The following is a 21,438-nucleotide window of genomic DNA, read 5'->3' as shown; positions in this document are numbered from 1 at the left end:
ACCTAGTCATTGAAGCTAAACCATTTGCAGAAGGGTTCCAATATAAAAGCAAAGGGTAATGAGACTAACCTGTATTGTGTTTAATTGGTTTCAGTACGAAATCACTGAATGTACATTTCAGGGATTCACAATTTAAAAACAAGGTGTTGTGCTTTCTCCTTTTTTTCTCCTCTCCTTTTCTTCAAAAAAAAAAAAGAAAGAAAATAACTGCAACTAATTTAGCCCCAAGAGTCCAGGTGAAATGGGGGTGTAATTGCCCACTTTAAATCATCATGTAGATGGCAAATAACAAAAGCACAAGAGCTGAGGAACTGAAGGAAGATCGCCCCCTACAGGCCTACCAGCGCCATGTCCAGTCACAACCTCCGGTCTCGTCGGTCCTAGTGCTGACCAAGCGCAATGATGTAGGTTGGTGCGAGCGATCACATGCTGTACACGGTCACTGATGATGTTTACATCACAGTTGGTCAAGGTGTGAAATAAACAAATCTGTGTCCTGCTCTTATGCTGACAGTGTTTTGACTCCATGTGCCAAGCTTTTATCAGCCAGCTATAAGCCTGAAGAAAGCAGTGCCGTTCAGAACAATAAACCGGCAGATTGCATTTTTGTTTAAAAATTTTTTTTTTTTTTTAAGTATTCTATATTCCTCTTACCATGAGCCAAGACTAGAAAGTTGAAAACCCATAATATTCCTGTCCTAGGTCTGTTAGCTTAAGGCAGACTTATTTTAGCAGGCACGCTGCTTTTCATGTCTGAATATCCTTTCTTTCCTTTTCTTTTTCTCTGCTAAACACACAGACAGACGTATGCTGTCGCTGATATTGCTGGTTCTGAAAGCTGGTTATAACAGCCCTGAGAGAACGCGCGAGTTGGCAGGGAGTCTCCATTCCTGTTTCTGGCTAGGGGTTCGAGGAGACTAGAAAAATATCAAGTTGTCGGCATATCTAAGGGGAACGGACGGACATGGCCAATAAATTTAAGAGGAAGGAATAGCCCCTCCTGTGCATAATGATTTAAAAATAACCCTGCGGTGTTGCAGGCAGAGAGAAGGGCCTTTTGCTGCACTTGATCCTGTGGATTAGCCATTCTGTAACTCACCGGGGGGATTCCGTACTTCATTTTATATTAAATATCATCAATGCTTCAACTCAACACGACCTCGCGTTTGTAATCTGAAACACAGACATACTGTATGAATTAAGTGGAAGGCAAAATCATTCAACATTGATACTCAGAATAATGAAGTAAGAAATATACGGTTTTTGCATCAAAATCAAATAATAAAAAAAAAAAAGTTTATTGTGTGTTACCGAAAAACATTTCCAACCGACCACAGAAAATATTACAATGGTACAAGGCAATAATTTACACTGGTTATAAATAACTCCCAAAGGGTTTTAAAAGTAACATTTTTTTATTGGGCTTAATTGTTAGGGAGGCTCTCGTGTATTTTTAAGGCACGAACGGAGGCCGGTTTTAAAAGGGTAAAAGCGGTGACAGACATTCCGACCAGAGCCGGCGGACCGCGGGCGTGTCCACGGATCTCCACACATCCCGGCATTCCGGTTCTGCTCCTGTGGTTTTCCCAGGGAGGGGAAATGCTTTGGGCCGCACCCAGAGGGAAAGGGGGGGTGGGGGGTGGGGGGTGGGGGGCCGGCTGTGTTCGGTAGGTGAAGTTCAAGGCCTACAGGACGGGGGGGTAGGGTCCCAGGTCCTGGGAGGAGGGGGGTGGGCTGTGTTTGGTAGGTGAAGTTCAAGGCCTACAGGAGGGGTAGGGCCCCAGGTCCTGGGATGGGGGACGGGGGGGGGCATGGCTGATCAGCAGAGGAGGGCAGGAAAGGCTCAATCCACTTCCGTCAATCCGCACGGTCTCCGGAACTCCTGGCCCCGCTCGTGGATCCATTTGTTGGACACTGCCGGGCACACAGCAAGGGTGATTTTGGGATGGGTGGGGGTGACCCGAAATCCTCCCCGTCTCCCTGCCCAACGTCGCTAGCCACCAGCCAACAGCCATTAGCCGCTAACTATTAGCCACTAGCCGCCAAACCCACTAGAAAGACTAGGGCGTGCTACACTAGTTCAAAAGCTCCCGAGGGAGAGCCACAGCGATGATGTGGCAGCCTGTAAGCAGCTGACCATCACAGGAACCAGTAAAAGGTTGGGGTTTCGGCGGATGACCCACATAAGACAGCCACCATAAGTGGGAGCCGAATAAAACTAACTGAGGACTGCAGCTGAACCGGCCTTACCCCATTTGCTTCCTACTAAAACTGGACAGGCGGCATGCCTGGTTCTGTAGTCTCCTTCTCCACTCCTGAAGAGGTTGTACCAGAAGACTGCAGTTCCCTGTAGAGAGAGAGAGAGAGATGGACAGAGAGAGAGAGAGAGAGAGAGACAGACAGAGGGAGAGAGGAAGAGAGACAGACAGACAGAGGCAGAGAGAGACAGAGAGGGAGAGACAGAGAGAGAGAGGAAGAAAGAGAGAAAATAGCTGAGTCACCCCCCTGCTATGCACCCCCCCATCCCCCCACCCCCCACCCCCCTGCTCCTCAGCCCCCACCCCCCCACTCCTCCCCCCCCGCCTGTCTCAAACAGCTCAGAGTGAAACAGAACTCCCGTGGAGCTGCTGTGAGAAACGGGACCCCAAGGTCACGCGGAGAAGGCATGCGGGACGATGACGGCGCGCCGCCTCACCTTTCTGGGCCAGATGGCGGCGCCGAAATCGGGGAACACGGTCGCCCCTCCCGCCTCTACGTCGCTCATCTGCTCGAAAAGACGAACAAATTAAAAACCTCGCCGATTGGCTCAGCTGCCACATCATCGTTTTGACCTCCTCTCCCATCCAAGAACAGAATGTGCAGACAGCAATTAATCTTAAAACTGAATTCCTCAAACAGTGATGCTTAAACATAAACATCTAAAATATACTCACTCCAGAAATCATATTTGGCATAAGACTGTTTATATTCATGCAGAAGCGCATCCAAAATTTCCCATTCTGACTTGCACAAAAAATACCGACCCACAATATCAAGAAAAGAAGCACACGTCGTTTCATACATTGGTCACATCTACACAGAGCTAAGGCAGAGTGACTAAAGGAAGCTATATTAGGGGGAAAACAGCCAATTTACATGGGGTGGCTGGGTAGTGTTACGGGTAAAGAACTGGGCTTGTGTCCTATGTAGGCCACTGTACTTCTGCCTTAATGGATACTTTGCAAAAATGTTAAAGGCTGTGTAAGTTGCTCTGGATAAGAGCCTCTGCTGTTATCTGTACCTGTAATGTAATTTGTGAGCTACTGCCCTGAACGTCCTGCAGGTAATTACATTTCTGCTCAAGGTCATTCATCAGGGTCCTCCATTTTAAAAACGGTTTTGCTCGCCTTTTATCTTAGTGTTTCACTGCCTTTTCTCCTGCTTTTAAAACTCACACACATCACACTTTAATGTTAAAAAGTCAGATACAGAAGGATGTTATACGAGGTAAAAACAAATCTCCACAATTTGGACCGGAATTGACTGACTCATTCAGTGCAAATTCATTTAAAGCTTTGATTTTTTTTTTTACTGCCAGACGTTGATTTCAGCTAAAAAAAATGCATTCAAATATTTTATTTTTTTATTTATTTATTTATTTTTTTACAACAAAAGCATTAAAAGTTTTCGTTGTTGGACAAAATTACTGTTGCTACTATGAGCCCAATGAGAGATTGGCCTCGGCAGATCAGTCAATTGAAGTACAATATTGAACAGAGACAAAGGCTTGTAGAAATAAGAAACTAGGCAAAGGTGTTTTTCCAAAAAATAAATAAATAAATAAATAAAACGGTTCTAAAAGGTTACACACACTAGCATCTGCGCACACATACTTACATAATTTAAAAAAGTAGCCACACGATTTCCAGTGCCTAATGATTTGAAAGCATCAGGCTCATCTCTCTATGAAGATAAAATCGGACAGTAAATCCACAGGACGGGCGCGCGCGTACTTACGTAGTTCAGATAGGTCGCGAGCCTATTTCCGTCTTTCTTCAGGCTACTGTCAAAAGGCCGCTGCAACAGATTTTTGCAACAGAACTTTAACCCAAAATGGCCGGAGGTGGGCGTGCCGTTTCCCCCCCGAAGGCCCAGGCCTCCGGAGATGCGCGCAGCCAATCAGAGAGCCAGGATAGGAAGCGGGGCCAGTGATGCGCTCGCTGCCCTCCGCACCACCGTAGTGACCAGATCATACTCCACAGGCCGGGGAAATGATCCCTTAAAGGGACGTTTCAACTTTGGTGAAACGCAAGTAATTTAGCAGAGCCAATCCCGCTGCATTGATGTAGCGTGAATGCTAGCAACACCAGGTGTAAAGGCAAAGCCGTTAACGGTCAGCGGGGACAGCTGACGTCGCTAACTTTCTTGCTATGCAAAAAACAATGGGGTAAGCATAACAAAATGGCTTGTGTGTGTTATCCCAAAGTTAAACATCCCTTTGAGCCGACCGTGTGACACATGACCATGTGACTGACTTTACCTGGGGTAGCACATTCGAGATGTTTGACCGTTATGAGTAACAAGGGCACGTGCGACGTTTGTGTTCGCGAAAGTTACAGGTGACATGGATCCTCCCCCTTCTTGCAGAACAAGCGACAGACGGTGATTTTTGGCACAGCTCAAAAAAGGAAAGGACACACAGATGACAAGACAGGAGTCACAGAAGAATGCGCCATTCGGAAGGGGAAAAGCCGCCATCTTTCAGGGTAGAGAGTGAGAGATTAAACACATGCCAGCGTTGCCCCGGGAGCAGGCGCTGAGTCAGCCGTCCGGGGCACACCCGGGATGCCCTCGAAAGTTCATTCTGAAACTACGCCACGGTCTTCAGCAACGTGTCAAACTGGCGTTTGGAATTTCAACAGCAAACATCCAAAGGTCACCTTCAATAACTTAAGCCATTAAAGCAAGTTAAACCCGAGGTGGTGATGGCAAATGGACTGCATTTATATAGCGCTTTTATCCAAAGCGCTTTACAATTGATGCCTCTCATTCGCCAGAGCAGTTAGGGGTTAGGGGTTAGGTGTCTTGCTCAAGGACACTTCGACATGCCCAGGGAGGGGTTTGAACCGGCAACCCTCCGACTGCCAGACAATCGGTCTTACCTCCTGAGCTATGTCGCCCCGTGGTGAGCCTTTGGTGGTATTGTACACATGCATACGGGTGAAGTACTGTACATATTTTATTATGACTATCACACGGGTTAGGCCAGGCCTGGTTTTCCTGGGGAGAGAGTGGAGAGAGAGCTACGCTCGTTCCCCTTGTAGTTCTAAGGCAGGGGCGGTCCAATCTTTTTCGAAAAGGGCCGGTGTGAGTGCAAAGGGGGCTTAGTGCTGGGCCAAAAAAAGAACCCTGCACCCACTCAGGCTTTTTTCGGATAAGATTGGACACCCCTGCCTTAGAACTACAAGGGGAACGCGTGTAGATCTCTCTTCCTCTCTCCCCAGGAAAACCCCAGTTCTGATGTGAGATTCTGGATCACATCACCTGCACACCTTAAGTACCCCTCCAATGCACTAACCCAAAAGCCAGTGCCATTTTCCCATCTAACAAGCTTACAGACAGGTACGAGGCAAATAATAAATTTCCCCCCAAAAAAAGGTGTTTTTGGCAGTGTCAGGTGTCGACACGCTTCATTTCGGACAGACTAACAGGTTAGTTTCAACCTAATATCCATAATAACTGCACTTCAAACACTTCAACATTCATGAAGTATTTGTCAAGGGTTTAACTTTCTTTACATGGAACAAGTTATTAAAATTCCATCCAGCAGATGCAGTGGTGTGTGCGCTGAAAGGCCGCAGCAGAAGGCGGGGATGATTATTTCACTTTCCGGAAGAGAGCCGGCGGTATACTCACCCGCGAGAAATCGAAATGAGGCTCGTACTGGCCCCCGACGCCGTAGTTAGCGACCTGTTCGAGGACAGAGAGCGGAGACGGCGGTTAGGGGAGACGGCGGTTAGCGGAATGACGGCATTTACAGAACCTCCGCCGCCGCCGCGGCGCGAGCCAAGAGAGCATGGAAACGAAAAACGCAGACGGGTCACGTCTTTGAAATCAGACACGCCGTTATTTTTAGGTTCATGTGGCGGAACGGGGTGGGGGGAGGGGGGGGGGGGAGGGGGGATGGGGGGGGGTAGCAGAGCAGAGCAGGAATCAAAATCAAACTGAAGTCACATGAGGGTAAATGCAAACTGAATGGAGCGTAAGGGTAAATGCAAACTGAATGGAGCGTAAGGGTAAATGCAAACTGAATGGAGCGTAAGGGTAAATGCAAACTGAATGGAGCGTAAGGGTAAATGCAAACTGAATGGAGCGTAAGAGTAAATGCTAATTGGATCGATGTGACTGCTGGGGAGGGATTCTGTTGTGGTTGTGACTGAGCAGTGAGTCGTCATGGGGGGGTGAGGAGGGTGGGGGGGGGGCACCTGTAAGAGCTCGGCTGTGTCCACCGTCAGGCCCGTGATGTCCTCTATCCTCTGATTGACACGGTCAATGACGGGGTCCTCCTCTCCTTCCAACCACGCGCTGCGCACAACGGGGGAGGGGCGGGGAGCGGGGGGGGGGGAGCAGAGATCAGGTCTCACAACTCCTCAGACAACGGCAGTATGACACGGCACAGTCTGGCGGAAACCACGGCGCCTCAGCGTTCTGAAGGAGGTCTTACCTTTTCGATACTCTGTAGTGCGCCACGGTCAGGACGCCCGACTTGGGGTCCCTCACTGTGGCTCTCGCAAGCTGAACGAGAAACAAATTCAACGAATAAACAACCGATCTTATTTTTGCCTACCGTATATTATTTTTCTCCCGTTAGCGATTGTGACATCAGCATTAGAATGTTCAGCTAGGAACGTTCCAATCAGATCATTTGTGACCTCACTCCTTGAAAAGGCATTCATACTTCATGACGGTGAACACAAACAGAAAAGCGCGGCCCAGGGGGACGCTGGGATTTGGAGTCCTCACCCTGGGCTTGGCCAGCTCTTTGATCTTCTCGATCTCGGCGTCCGACAGGGCGTTGAGGTAGCGCACGATGTGCGGGCTGTCCCACTCGTCCTCCTCCTTCATGGGGGCCAGCAGGAGGCGCGGGTTCCGCTTCCCGTCCTGGTACCGGCAGAAGAGCCGGCTGCGTCTCTGAATGGTCTGCAAGGGGCGGGGCAAAAAACAAAAAACAAAAACCATGATTTTCCCTCCTTGCGAATCCAGGCCCGTCTGGAATTCACACACACCCTGGTCACAGAGAGCTCGTTCCATCACGCACGCAAACACACAAAAACCTCAATTATACTCAGTGAAGATTATTTCAAGCCACATACTGCAAATGTCAGCATCAATAAGGGGTTTGTTGATTAAACTCTCCAAAAGCTATGAAAGAACTGAAATTCATGCAAAGCAGGGGAGTGTAATATAAGCAATGATGCTGCCAGTTAAACTTAAAAACACAGTTTCACACGCAACATGTCGTTTCTCATCTTAACTACATAACAGATTCCAAAGCTCTTTCCTACTTCACCAGCAACAATATGAGCCAACAGGAAATCCTTTTGTGGTTTTATAACTCCAAGGCTAACAAATGTTTACACAAATCCCATAATCCACTGCTCTGCCTCTACAGAGAAATGGTTCTCTAGAAGGATGCACCATGTGACGGTTCCGCAATCTATATTATTGTAATATACACGTTTTATGTAATCTTTTGACTGTACTCCCCAAAGCAAGCAGTGGCTATGAGCCATTAACATGGACAACGAGATGTGAACAGTGAACATATCCACTCCGGAACGGAAGCCGCTACAACCTGCAGCCGCGCAGCACCGAAGCCTCAGAATCAGGCCGGAAGGGTACGTTTTCCCGCCGAAACGCTCTCGGGGACGCTCACCATTTTGACCCCCTCCCCCCGGCACAGGGCCTCGTAGACCTCGCGCTCGGGCAGGTAGTCGCGGGGCCGCTCGTAGGTGCCCAAGTCGATGGGCCGCTCGGCCGCGGGGTCCGAGGGCTTCCGCGCCTGCTCCCGCATCTCCGTGGTCAGCAGGCGCTCGAAGTAGCGCAGGTTCCCCCCCGCCCTCTGGTGGCCGGGGTCTGCAACAGCAGGCGGAGACAGAAAGGGTTTCTGATGAGAGACCCCCTCACAGTTAACAAGCAATATTTCAAAAAAATTTTAACTGGCTGATTGGCTGTTTGACTTACTGATTTGTGAATAGTAACATAACTGACGTCACTATTTTCTTTGGCTTTAAGAGTAAATAAATAATGTAATTAATGTTGATTATGGTATTAGATCGCCCCCTTGAGGTCATGGCAGGCATGGTCAATGAATGGGAGGGAGGGGTGGGAGTTTCATATGCCTAAAGCTTCTTGAGCATAGAAGTGAAAACAGGATTTTAACTCATAATTGTCCTGAATGAGGCTGTTTAACTTAAGGATAGAGTTGACTTATTCCAAAATAAATTAATAAGTAAGCATTTTAATAATATTTTTTAAAAATCTACTTTTTATAGATTCAAAAATGTTTTTGGCCATTTCAGAAAAAAGAAAAAAGGACAAATTAAACATTTGACTCATTGGTTATGGCTGGTGTTTGTTCATTATGACAGGCTGAGGAGAGAAAGGGGTTATAATTTCTAAAAGTAATAATGCGCTTCCAAGTAAGGCAACAGAGACAGAGTACTTAGCAGGGAGTGCTGAAACTCCGTAAGACCAATGACACTCAGCAGTGGGGAAAAAGCAACTGTCATTGCTTGGGGGGTGGGGGTTGAAAAATGCGCTACAGAGGCTTCAGATGTCTGCTGGTAAAGCAAGCACGGTACTTCAGTAGTTTTAACCAAAAAAAAAAAAACGAAAGTAAACCCTATAATTCCAGGCCTCTTCTCCTAATTATAACCCTGATTAAAAATAGCAGCCAATAACGCACAGCAAGAATGCAGAGGCACCCAGCTGCTTGAGGACAAGGTCGATGGGGCACAGCATTTTCGGTAGGGGGTTGAGACCCGAACAGCTGAATGCTGACCCACCCCACAGGGGGTAAACCCTTAGGCCCCCCCTCCCCATCATCACTAGATTATAGCTGAAAATCACTGGCTTTGCCTGCACGAATGGGGCCCCAGTACATTTAACCCAAAGCAATCCTTCTGCAGCAAAGGTACACGAGCTGAACCCAGAGGATCCGATTTACTGAGACCTTTAGCATGTGCAAAACTAATAACTCAACCAGTGATTGGTGCAAAACAACTACCATGACCAATCATTGGCCACGTTACTGGCTTACAACTGCCTTGACCAATCATTGGCCACGTTACTGGCTTACAACTAGCACGACCAATCATTGGCCACGTTACTGGCTTTGCCCATGCGAAAGGGGCGTGGCTCACCGATGAGCACCAGGCGGCGGGTCAGCTCGATGGCGCGCGGCAGGTCGCCCATCTGGTAGACGGAGTAGCTGAGGTAGTCCAGGATGTCGGCCTTGGCGGTGGTGGCGTCCTCGCCCGCGTCCATCTGCCGGAGGGCCTGCTGCATCCACAGCACCGAGTGGTAGTGGTCGGCCTCGTTGTAGGCCGTCTTCCCCATGTCGAAGCAGTCGTCCACCGTCAGCAGCGCGTTGTAGCGCACGCCTGCCGAACGCACGGGCCGTCGTTAGCTCCCGGGGGCACACACACGGACGCAGAAACCAGGGGGGGTGGGGCGGGGGGGTCACACACACAGACGCAGAGGGGGGGGGGGGGTTGGGTTTGGAGTTGGTGGAGACAGAGGGGACAGGGGGGACACGTCTCTCCCAAACTTTCGGAAAACATCAAATGGTCCCCTCCAATATTATCATACTGTATTGTGTGGTACTGTTAGTGTGGCCCCCCCCCCCCCCCCCCCCAAAAAAAAACTCCTAAAGACAATTTCCTGTTTGTGCGCCGCCCCCCCGCTGACACTGTTGCGTGTTCTCACACGTGGTGACCTTTCCCAGCAATCTCGCTGAACACTAGCTAGCGGGAACAGGGGAGTATTTCATCACCCAGGAGTTCTCTGGCTAAACTGTATAAATATGTACCTGAGAACCTGAGACTTTTGTTCAGTGGGATTTTTTTGTCCAATTCAAAACATCTCCAAAAGGCCGGCTAGCTGACATTTCAATTCAACGCCTGACACTCCAGCTGTTATCGCTACATCACCGGTCACACCGAAGTCAGTGCCAGAGGGGCAATGTCAGTACAGCTATTTTACACGTTTGAAATCACACCCACCCGAACCAGAAACCGTTTTTTATTGGATGCCACAAGCAGGACACACAAAAAAACCAGGACACTAACCAGTCAAAAAAAAAAAAACCTGATCTGCATTTCCTGATAACCGATCCGGGTTCTGTGTCTGGTGCGGCTCAAATGGTCAGGGGAGAACAAAGCTCGACTCGGTGGACCCTCCACCTGGAACCCGAGCCGTGGGGGGAGGGGGTGGGGGGGGGGGCTGAAGCGGTAACAAGCGTGTACAGTGAGGACTAGCGTGTACCATCAAACCGCGCAGGTAACCCGAGCCTTCCGCGGCAGGTTACGGCGAAACACACAAACCCCCCCCTGGGGCGAGTGCAGAATCAGAGTGCGACCGCACCCTTTTTAAAACATTTTTTTTTACCTGGCAGACGCCCCTTGGAGAAGCTCTCCGAGTCCAGTTTGTACGTGTCCTGGAGACGCATCAGCGCCTTGGCCGCGCCCTTCTCGTCCTCCTCGTCGGGGAAGTACTGGCGGTGGACCGACATGTTGGCGATGAACCCTGAAGGGGGGGGGGTGGGGGGGGCGCAGACACACAGAGGGAGAGCGGCTTTCAAAAACGCGTCCCGTGTCACAATGGTTCCATTACAAATGACCATTCCGGTTTTTTTTTTTTTCTTTTTTTTTTTAAATGGCTGCATCCTACATTTGTGTTGATTCTGGAGTCATTTTAGAGGCCCCACCCATGATATAAAAGACAGGAGTCACAATGCAGGCACGCAGGTGCAGCGAACACTCACTCCCCAGCCACCGTTCAGGCCTTGAATCTCCTCAGATAGATAGCTGAACAGTGTGGGATTAATACAGTGCCTGTGGGGTCCCTGTCACAGAAACCTGAGATGAAACCTGACAGCAGAAGGATCCTCATAAGCACAGCGGGGGGGTTGGGGAGATGGGGGGGGGGGGGGGGGGGCTGGGGGGACTGGGGGGGGGGGGGGTTGGGCTGACAGCTCTCTGCACGCTGTGGCCTCAGTCACCCCCAGAGAGAGAGACGTGAGATACTGCACAGCTGTGGAGAACATGCATATGCATGCACACACACACACACACACACACACACACACACATTTTCCCTGTCTCACATACACACACACAATATCTCTTTCTCTCTCTCCGACACAGAAACCACATTCTCTCTCTCTTACCCACACACACACACACACACATCCTTTCACTCACTCACACACTCACTCACACACACACACACACACTCTCTCTCTCAAAGGCACACAAACACTTATTCTCTCTCACACGCATGCGCACACACACACACACACACACACACGCTCTTGTACAGACGCACACATGCAGGCAAACACACACAGACATTCCCTCACGCACAGGCACACGCATGCAGACACACGCAGACACACACAAGCAGCTGTTGAACTTGGCGAAAGGACGCCCCTGTATTTATTTGGGGGGCTAGCTTGCTGTCACTGCCCACATTCCTGGAGCGACACCCTAAAGAGGTGCAAACGAGGGACGGGACGCGCCCATCTCTCCCGCTGGCCCCTACCGTCAGACGGGTCCTGCAGCACCAGGCTCTCCAGCTCCGACCACTCGGTGTTCAGCCTCTTCATCAGCTTGTAGGCGTTGACAGGGTGCGCCAGGTATCCCTCGGGGTCAGAGGTCGACATTTGCGTCAACTTGTCCAGCTTGCTCGCCCAACTGGCCAAGACAGAGGAAAAAAAGGCTCCTTATTTTACAAACACAGAACTCCAGCTGGTCCCCAGTATACACACACACACACAACTCTAGCAGGTCCCCAGTTTATACACACACACAGAACTCTAGCAGGTCCCAGTTTATACATACACACACACAGAACTCCAGCTGGTCCCCAGTATACACACACCCAGAACTCAAGCAGGCCCCTAGTTTACACACACACACTGAACTCTAGCAGGTCCCAGTTTACACACACACACACAGAACTCCAGCTGGTCCCCAGTATACACACACACATAATTCTAGCAGGTCCCAGTTTACACACACACACACACACACAACTCCAGCTGGTACCCAGTATACACACACACATAACTCTAGCAGGTCCCCAGTTCATATGGACCACTGAACTACAATCCTCAATCACACCACTGATCTAACACCTGCTAATAATGTCAAAGTAGTTAATAATGAAGAAGACGACACTGGAAAAGGTGTAATTAGTGCAACTGAACCGCTCAAGTCAAAGTATTCTAACAGTCGGTGCCTTACAGACGATTCAGACACGTCATCAGCAGGATCTCTCCTGCTCTCGTATTGTATAGAAATGGGGCTTGAAGGCCCATGGCATTTACCTTTTCACAGCCGACAGCTTGGCTTCTTCAGCTTGGATATATTCTTTGAGAGACTGCACCAGCTCCTTCTCTGTGAATATGAGGTCAGTCATTTGACCTGTGGAAAAATACAGGAAAAAAAAAAAAAAAAAAAGGGGGAGATAAACAAATGAAATAAATACGCTTAAAAATATTCTTTAAAAAACGTGTGCATGCTTGAATGGGACATCATCATTAGCATGTGAATTCATACAAAAATTAAATTTTATTTTATTTTTTTTGAAGTATGCAATTCCTCTTGCACAGAATCAAACACCGCCAGAGTTTGCTGCTCTGCAAAGCGTCTTTGTGACAGCTCTCTTTAAAAAGCGCTGTACAAATAAAATTTAATTTAATTGAATCAGGCTCAGTTGCTGTGATTTCATACTGGCGGACTTAATGCGAGCATTCCACTCTGTGCACAGAGGGAAAGGGCAAAAAAGGGTTTTCTTAGCGAGTTCCTTTTGACAAAACTCCCTTTCTTCCCCGCCCCCTCCCCTTTTTGACAGCCTATCATTTTCAGTCTCACCACACTGTCGCTACGACGACCACGGGCCCTCGGGACGACGGGAGACCAATCGCGTCGGAGGGCCGGGAACGGGAAACGTTGCCGCGGCAACTGTGGACCGAAATGAACCTGGCACCCCGCGCAGAGGGAGGGGGGGGGGGTGGGGGGGGGGGGGGGGTGGCGCGTAACCCGCACATCTGCATTTCGTGTCGGGACAACCCAACCCGATAAATCACAGACAGGGAGGACAGGACAGGCTTCCAAAGAAGCGAGAGGAGACTGGAGCGTGCGGAGAAAAGCTTGGCCTCTCTCCGTTTCTCTGCCTGTTCTACACGCTTATTACCATGTCTAACCACGCCTGGTGAGAGCAGCATTACTGCACTTCTGACCAAGCGCAGACAGGAGACGACGTGCTTTTCCTTTCGTGCGTTTCCTTGTTATTTCACGTTTGATGTGTCAAACGCGGCCAGAATCTCAGTCTGAACCTCGTGCCCCCGGCACGGCACAGGCGTGCGAGAAGCGAAAACAAACTCCATGTCGTATTGTTTGGATCCGACGGGCGGGCAGACAGGCTGAGCCCCTCGCTGGGCCGAACGCACGCCGCAGCAGAGTAACTGGAGCACAGCGAGATCGGCATTGTGCGCCCACTCAGCTCTCAGCTCTCAGCTCTCAGCTCTCAGCTCTCAGCTCTCAGCTCTCAGCTCTCAGCTCTCAGCTCTCAGACTCGGGCCAGGCCCCTGCCCTCCGGACGGAAACTTCTGGAAGGAACACGACGTCAAAGCAAAGACTCGGAAACCTCTGCTCTGAACGCTCGGCAGGCTTCGCTGCAACGCGCCGAACGCGAAAGATTCGGCCCCGGCTAGCGGCTCCGGCCACTCGCTGGAAACATCCCATCCTTGCTGAAAACGAGGCTGCACACAGTGAGCGTTCTCTAAGGTGGCTGTACACAAACAAGGCTAGCGCCAGTGAACACGTTTTCCCAGCGTACGTGCGCTGAGAGGTTCAAACGCCGTAGCCTTGCGGTCCGTGAAGAGACGTGTTGTGCTGCTCCTGCTACATTCGGACACACCCATCCTCTTTCAAGCCGTGTCGCTCGAAGGGTAAATATTGACACTGTAGCAGAAGTAACCCAAACAGTTTACACAAGGGGAAGAAAAATGACCGTTATGCGCCTTCAAAATAACACGATTTATGGCATCGCAAAAATTAACAGCATTCCAGAACGCAAAATTTTTTTTTTTTTTTTTTTTTTTTTTTATTCCACAAGTTGGAAACGAGGCTCTTGACAAGCTGGAGTCAAATGAGGCCGATCTTTGATCTTTCGACAGACAGAACGTTCGTTTCATTCCCCTTTTTCATAAATCGTTAAGGATTACCGATGGAGGTGAAAACCTCAGCCTCTGCACACCAGCTGCAAAGAGCTGCAGCAAGAAGGAACAGGCCATTCTTCACCATCATCATCATCATCACCATCTTCACCAGCTAAGTGGGAGGACCTGTGGACAAATCAAACACTGTCAATCACACTTTCCAGTGTTGGTTTATTCCATGAGCATTGGTGGACACAGCTTTTAACATGTTAGCGTGGTACAGACAAGGAATTGAGCTTCTAAGAAAGAATTCAACTCTGAGGAGCGTACCCTTTCATAGTTAAAACAATGAATGAACATGAATTGATTCAGTAACATAGAATAATCTACATTTTTTTTTAAAGCCACCCAGGATAAAGGTGCATTTACATAATTTTCTGCATCAACATAATTCAGGTGTACTACAATGTAGGTGCCTCAGGTAAATCGTGTCCCATAAATTATACTCATTCAGACAACAACAATTGAAAGTAGTAGTAGTAGTAGTAGTAATTTATTTTGGTCTTTATTAACAATTTTCCAAAAAGAATGCACATAGAAATAAAAAAATAACAATAAGGCATTAAATTAAATTAAAAGGAAAACAAAAAATATTGCCCGAAAAGGTGTAGGCTGAAGCTTTAGTTTATTATACCTACCCTTCTTACAAAAAGTGTGGTTAAGCTGAAGAGCTGGTTATTCAGTGGTCCCTGTTCACAGCCGGCAGGAGCTACACTCTGTAGAAAATTCACTGCTGGCCAGGCAGCCTAGATATGCCGCCCATGAACTGCACAAGGGGTCCTAAAGAGTGGGCCCCAGCACAGGGCTGCCCGCTACATGCCTGAGGGGAAATGACTCATGACTCAGTGACACAGTTCTGACCGCACTCTGCTAACTGGGCATCCGATTGGCCATCACACCAGGGTGAAAATGTGCAGGAGAGCGAAGGAGCAGTTACTGCCTAGGGGAACTTCCAAAAATAAACATTTTAACACCAGGCATTACCGGTCTCAATGAATCACTTCCTAAAGATCAATAAATCTGTGTTTACCAACATGAAGTAAAATATGAATGTGGTGCAATAAAATGCACCTGGAAAGTGATGGAATGAAACGATGGGGGGAAAAAAAGACGAAGGAAAGAAACAAAAATGAAACATTCTTTAGGAGGAAAAAAAAAGTACAGCCCAGTTCTGCTCCACTGACTAAACCTGATTTATTTACTGAACTTCCACAGATTTCCCCCCGAACTGAATCCCTTGAATGCTTATGGACTGAATCAGCAACTAGTCTATACTTTTGACTCTTAAACTCAGCGCAGCCCTACTCCCACTCCCAAGAAATTAGTGTTTTCTCTCGATTTTAATTAAACGCAGCCCACCTTGGTCATGGAACCCAACTCGGTCTCAACCGCCATCTCCAACCGCTGCCTAATCTGCCCTCGTTTATCTAGCCTGGCGGGTGCACGCCTACACTTACTCAGCTCTCGATTATGAGCCCTTAGTACTTTCCCTCTCAACCGCATGTGAAGAAACACAGATGGCCCTTTTAATGTGAACATTTAAAAGAAGGGAAGAAATTGCACAAGCAACACTTCAGCAATGCTCACTCCCTCATTTAAGAAAAGAGGGGGGCGTCGGCTGACACTTGTCAAGGCGGTGGGGGTGGGGGGGGGGGCGGGGAGAAGTAAATAAAAGTTAACACAGTACATCTGGGGGGCTGTTTCAACAGCAAACTCTGGCGTAAAGCACCGAGCTTCGAGGACAGCTGACCTTCCAAGGGCGATGAGATTCCAGAAAATGTAAAAATGCTTTTAGAAAGTTAAAAATCCGGCACCACATCAGCCGTGTTAAAGAGGCAAGAAACCAGGGAAGAGCTTGCTGAACTCATAAGCTATGCAGTACATCAGTCTGACGCGAGTTTGGAGTCAAAATATAACTTTCCAATTTGAGGGCTACATCCATCTAGCCTAAATGTAATGCAATTTGAAGACTCCTTATGGAATAAAATGCAAGGGCAATGGAACGAATGAACTCTGACAAGCCTGTTGGAATCTGATATGAGACAGCCCCTTACCACCATCTCTAACTCTACTCACTTTCTATCTTGCTCAGTGAAGAACATATTGACATAGTGGGTGTTCTCACTAGAGCCGGGTCAAGCAATTTGGTGGCCCTAAACAAGAAAGAACCAGGGGGTGCGGAAGAAATCGCGAACGACCAACTTGGTTCGTGGGTAGCAAATTTTTTAAGGCACCCTACAAAAGAACTTTCATACGTGCCAAACAAACACTTCACGTGACACGAAGCAAACCCAACATGCAGTAAGATTTCAAAGCAGCACAACTGAAAAAGACTCAATGGAAATGATTGTCTCATCGGCATCCAGTCATGACTGGAGACCCAGGCACATCTACTCCTTTGGTCGTCCTGCTCTGTTTATATTCCTCCCTCGTTTAAGACCGCAATGACACTCCGTTTCCACCCCCTGCTTCTCGGTGAGGGGTCAAAAATAACGCTTTCCCGCTGTAAGTAAAACCAGGTGTTCGACAAGTGAAGCCGCTCAGCCACTCGCCTGACCGGCCAAGTTATGATTCGGGGGCCAATTCGCAAGTCCGTTTGTTTCAAATCTCTGTTTGGTGTCGCTAAGCTAACACAGGATGCAAGTTGTGTGTGTGTGTGTGTGTGTGAGTGGGGGGAGAGGTAAGGGCATGAGGTTACCGTGGTTACGGAGACCACCGACCAATCACAGAATCAGAATGTTGGAAACGACGGGCTCTCCAATGCGGCATGAAAGTGCGGAGTCAAAGTCAGAGTAGTGGAGCTTGAACATCCACACTTGGACGTAATCCACAGAAAACTCTTCCCATAAATGCGTCTGCCAACTCCACATTCCCATTAGCACACTGACAAAGCACATCCAAGTTCCGACTGCAGCCAAAAAAACCAGACGCACAATGGAGGCTGTGGAGAAAATAAGCCTGCGAAACAAGCACTGAACCCCCACTCACCCCACCACCCCCAACCCCCTCCATTACAGAAAAACTACATCTGTTGACTTGCACACATCCAGTGCAGACATTTCTTCCACCTCCGTGATTTTTAAAAATATATATCTTAATGACTCTTGGCTTGGGGCCTCTCTGTGTGGAGTTTGCATGTTCTCCCCGTGTCCACGTGGGTTTCCTCCAGGATACTCCGGTTCCCTCCCAGACTAATTGGAGACTCTAAATTACCCAGAGGTATGAGTGTGCGAGTGAATGGTGTGTGTGCCCTGCAATAGATTGGCTGTATTCCAGCCTTTTGCCCAATGCACGCTGGGATAGGCTCCAGCACCCTGGTGACCCTGCCCAGGATAGGTGGGTATAGATAATGGATGGATGGTGGATATCTTAATGACGCTACATTTGACCACTCCAACTGAAGTAGCCTCAAGGCATGTGCCACTTGAAATGGAACTGGGGTTGGAGGTCTTACTGTACAAAAGCTACAGATCCCCTTGGTTACTATCACCAGTCTTCATCGCAAATATGATTTGGTTATTGGTAGGGGAAGTCAAATAACCTCCCCATTGGTGCTAATTGAAAAGACTGAGAAGTATTACAAAAAGACTGTAGAATTGCAACCCTAAAAGTCTAAAGATGCCCACAACATAACTGCCTTTTCTGTCCTCTATGTAGTATAACATTAATACCCTTTCATACATTGATCTCTTATGTAGTATTACTTAGCCAACATTTTTTTTAAATCAAATTGGCTCAGTAATTAAAAATGATTAAGCAGAGTGAGACATGAAATCAATGGAAACTGAGGCCTAATAGCTCACAGAAGGCACAGCACTCGGTACACTAGTGTCAAGACGAATACAGAATAAAGGCCTGAGCACTTTGCCTCTGTCTGCCGTCCATATGAACTTCTCAGCAAGCATCCATTGGCAGAAACATAATGGCACACTGATTCATGAGCTCTGGAAACGTCGAAACACAGCTGCAAGTTTTCAGAGACTAAACCTGTCTGATGTGAACAGCCAGCGCAGGAGCAACCAACCAAAAATCACATCTTTACTCCGTGAAGAATTTGAGAGTCAAATTAGATCAAAGGGGAACACGGTCATGGAATTCTGAGGTTATGGCTTTCTTTTAAGTGAAGATGAACAAGATGAACATTTAATGGCATATCCTATCACATCACACCTTCCATATAAAATAAAATAATAATTCAAATGAGGGTATACTGATTGTATATGAAACCTAAGCTCACTTAAATGTGTCCCATTTTAAGTCATAAGAACCAAGGTTGAATGGGGGGGGGGGCCTTTTCCAGCATTCTTTGCATTTCTGTTTTTAAGGTCAGGACCTCTGTCTACTGTACATCTCAAGTTGCTGTCAATCACGAATAATCAATCATTCTAGGCAGATGGCTGTTGTCTCAAAGTAAACAGGTTTACACGGTAAAATAGTTTAAGGCTTTATCAGTTTTCCCCCCTAATAACGTACTATTCTCCACGTGTTCTGACTATGACATTATTACAGCGTATTCTTAATTGCTTTCTCGCTCCGTTAGAAAGTTTACTTTTTGCCATACCACGTAGGCCTATAGTTGTCAGACCAGCCCCATCCACCCATGAAGACCACAACCTTCGCCCACAACCTGTGAAAAAATACCTTCCTAGAGAATGTTCAACTAACGTTTGACAAAACGAGTTTTAATGCGCCACTGACCGTGAAATGCCGCTGGGTGTTGATCTGAACTGTCCGACCAATATGATTTAGACAAGCCAATTAGGAGTGATAAGATCAACTCTCGATTCGATTAGCCTACAGCAAGCTAGAGCGCTAACCATCGGATTCAAGGGAAAGGAGGGAGACTTTAGCTCTTGATACCTAACTGCTGATATTGGCACTGATGATGCAACAACTGTAACGTGTTAACGTTAAACGTTAAACATACACAAAAAGGTATTTGGAACAGAAATTCCCTTGGGAAAAAAAATTATATCTACAGCACCGATCGTAAGTTAGTCACTTCCCAAGAGGTCCTGAAGTTGAATTCTGTCCAGGCAATTGTTGGCGATGTTTGCAGCTCAACTACAGAACTTTCTCGTCGCTACGTAAGGGAAATCCAAGTGGCGTCAGCCTACAAGAGGATGTTTCTGGAAATCCCGATAGAACCGACAATACAAGCAGGCTATATTTCAATTATTTGATCATAATTCACTGTACACAAATTGCTAATTTGTTTGCAAGGGAAAAATAGCATGTATTCGTTATTTTTACACATAAAATGTTAAACATCAAGCCTCCAGAGTTGCATGTAGGCTACTTTGGTTTGGTAGTGTCTGCTATTTTTAAAACTTGTCCTTACAAAGTAGTTAGCAACTTGTTAGCTTACTTCCACTTGAAGCCTATTCTAACCTACATGAAGAAATCATCTATTTAAAACTTGTTAAAATAACAAAAAACTTTTTTTAAAAATATTCTGGGGCAAACGACTAACTACTATTTGACAACTAATTACTGAATAATAGTTGATCTCGTTTTATCAGTGCAAGGTCTAGCCTACAAGAGGCTCGTTAGTTTGCAAAGACCATCCCAATGTGTTCCAGTGACATTTATAGTTCTACGTCTTAGCTGTTCTGCTGAATGTTTCGGGAAAGATGCGGATCTTACCTCGCCTGCAAAGCCTGTAGCCTGCCTCGCTGCAAGTAAGTAGTGAAATCCCTGATTCGCACAGATTTCTTCGCTGCCACGTATAGAACCTCCCCGTTTCTTAACCATCAATAACAGCGGCGAGAGCGTATAGCTCCTAGAAAATGCGCGGATTCTTTTTGTGGGAATCACGCGCCGTTCTCAGCCAACGCGCGACATTGCAGCTTTATCTGAAGGCACGTACACACGAAGTATCCAGAATTAATATTTTTGGTGTCTATATATTTAACTACCATGCCTACTGAACAAACAAGCAAACCCATAGCCTCGTAAATAAAAATGACATTCTGCCGCACTGGGAGCAAAATGAGCCCTTGTAGCTTAACTTGTTATTTTATAAGACGGTTACCATGTAACTGTCGTAATTCCATTCTGTTTTAACATCAAACGTGACACTACTCACTTAGTTTATCGAAAGACACGACTACATACGTACGTAAATTGTTACTGACATATTTCAAATTAAAGCAGCAGCCTTTTAAAAAAAAAAAAAAATCATAATTTGAAATATGTTACGAATAATTTATGTAAGAAGAAAATGTATTACGGTAACTAAGATCATGCAGACACGCACGTTCAATGCGCAAAGTCACTGGAGTTACATTTAGGAAATCATCTCTGCGCTAACGTTACTTACATTGTACGACATTATATACCGTTCCTGAAATGCTTGTACATTTTCATCCGCCGATTTTGAACGGTAGCTTGGCGTGTGGTAGGCTACATAGTACTACACTCATAAATTTCTGTACGACTAACATTCAAATGCTGAGAGAGAGAGAGAGAGAGAGAGAGAGAGGGAGAGAATACCTAAATACGGTGGAGGTCGAATGATTTGATTTATTTATTATTTAGAACTAGTTTACTTATTATATTATTATAAACACATAACAGTGATGCTGAACCTTTTCTAGTGAGTGTATTGGTACGAGTGCAATGTCAGGCATCAATACCGACCTCTTCTCCTAGTGGTTATTTTTTTGTTTATACTCTTTTTTAAATACTGTATTACATATACCAGGATAACCGAAATAGTTTTTTTATAGGGCACGAAGTAAATAACGCAGCCTTCATCCCTCACATAATTAATGTGTCCCATGTACCTCCTAGGGGACCAAGAACCCGGATACAGACCCTCCATTGAAATAATAAAAACATGAACACAGTCAAACTTCCCCAAAGAACACACACAGATAACGTTACGCTCCTGAGGATTCCGTATAAAGAAAGTAATTGTAGTCTTAGTATAAAACACAGTCATTTCC

General features: G+C 47.1%; 1 protein-coding gene across 3 annotated transcripts; it reads right to left on the bottom strand.

Moving 5' to 3' along the window:
• Positions 1-1,672: 1,672 nt before the first annotated feature.
• Positions 1,673-20,960, bottom strand: LOC118236313 (prolyl 4-hydroxylase subunit alpha-2-like). 3 transcript variants are annotated; one of them, XM_035434572.1, is made up of 15 exons: positions 20,135-20,274; positions 14,495-14,614; positions 12,593-12,689; positions 11,806-11,957; positions 10,651-10,788; positions 9,405-9,644; positions 7,916-8,115; positions 7,003-7,179; positions 6,704-6,774; positions 6,465-6,564; positions 5,896-5,949; positions 3,997-4,056; positions 2,696-2,764; positions 2,251-2,347; positions 1,673-1,914 (listed from the first exon to the last, which is right to left on the bottom strand). In XM_035434572.1, the coding sequence occupies exons 2-15, from the start codon at positions 14,589-14,591 to the stop codon at positions 1,844-1,846; spliced, it is 1,623 nt and encodes a 540-aa protein (XP_035290463.1). In that variant the 5' UTR covers positions 14,592-14,614; positions 20,135-20,274; the 3' UTR covers positions 1,673-1,843. The 3 variants fall into 3 exon arrangements, with proteins under 3 accessions (XP_035290463.1, XP_035290462.1, XP_035290461.1); XM_035434571.1 differs by lacking the exons at positions 3,997-4,056; positions 20,135-20,274 and adding exons at positions 3,877-3,942; positions 20,811-20,960 and having other exon boundaries at positions 1,675-1,914; XM_035434570.1 differs by lacking the exon at positions 3,997-4,056 and adding an exon at positions 3,877-3,942 and having other exon boundaries at positions 1,675-1,914; positions 20,135-20,273.
• Positions 20,961-21,438: the final 478 nt, after the last annotated feature.

The sequence above is a fragment of the Anguilla anguilla genome, chromosome 9 (assembly GCF_013347855.1).
Source record: "Anguilla anguilla isolate fAngAng1 chromosome 9, fAngAng1.pri, whole genome shotgun sequence".
NCBI lineage: Eukaryota > Metazoa > Chordata > Actinopteri > Anguilliformes > Anguillidae > Anguilla > Anguilla anguilla.
This window is presented reverse-complemented; position numbering and strand designations above follow the sequence as displayed.

Bases quoted from the DNA above. Each gene is read 5' to 3' on its own strand.
- LOC118236313 (XM_035434571.1), bottom strand. From the start codon at position 14,591: ATGGTGATGATGATGATGATGGTGAAGAATGGCCTGTTCCTTCTTGCT. The intron at 5,950-6,464 runs GTGCCCCCCCCC...GTCCTCGAACAG, and splicing joins ACACAGCCGAGCTCTTACAG to GTCGCTAACTACGGCGTCGG. The intron at 2,765-3,876 runs GTAAGTATGTGT...CTTTTCGAGCAG, and splicing joins TGGCTACTTTTTTAAATTAT to ATGAGCGACGTAGAGGCGGG.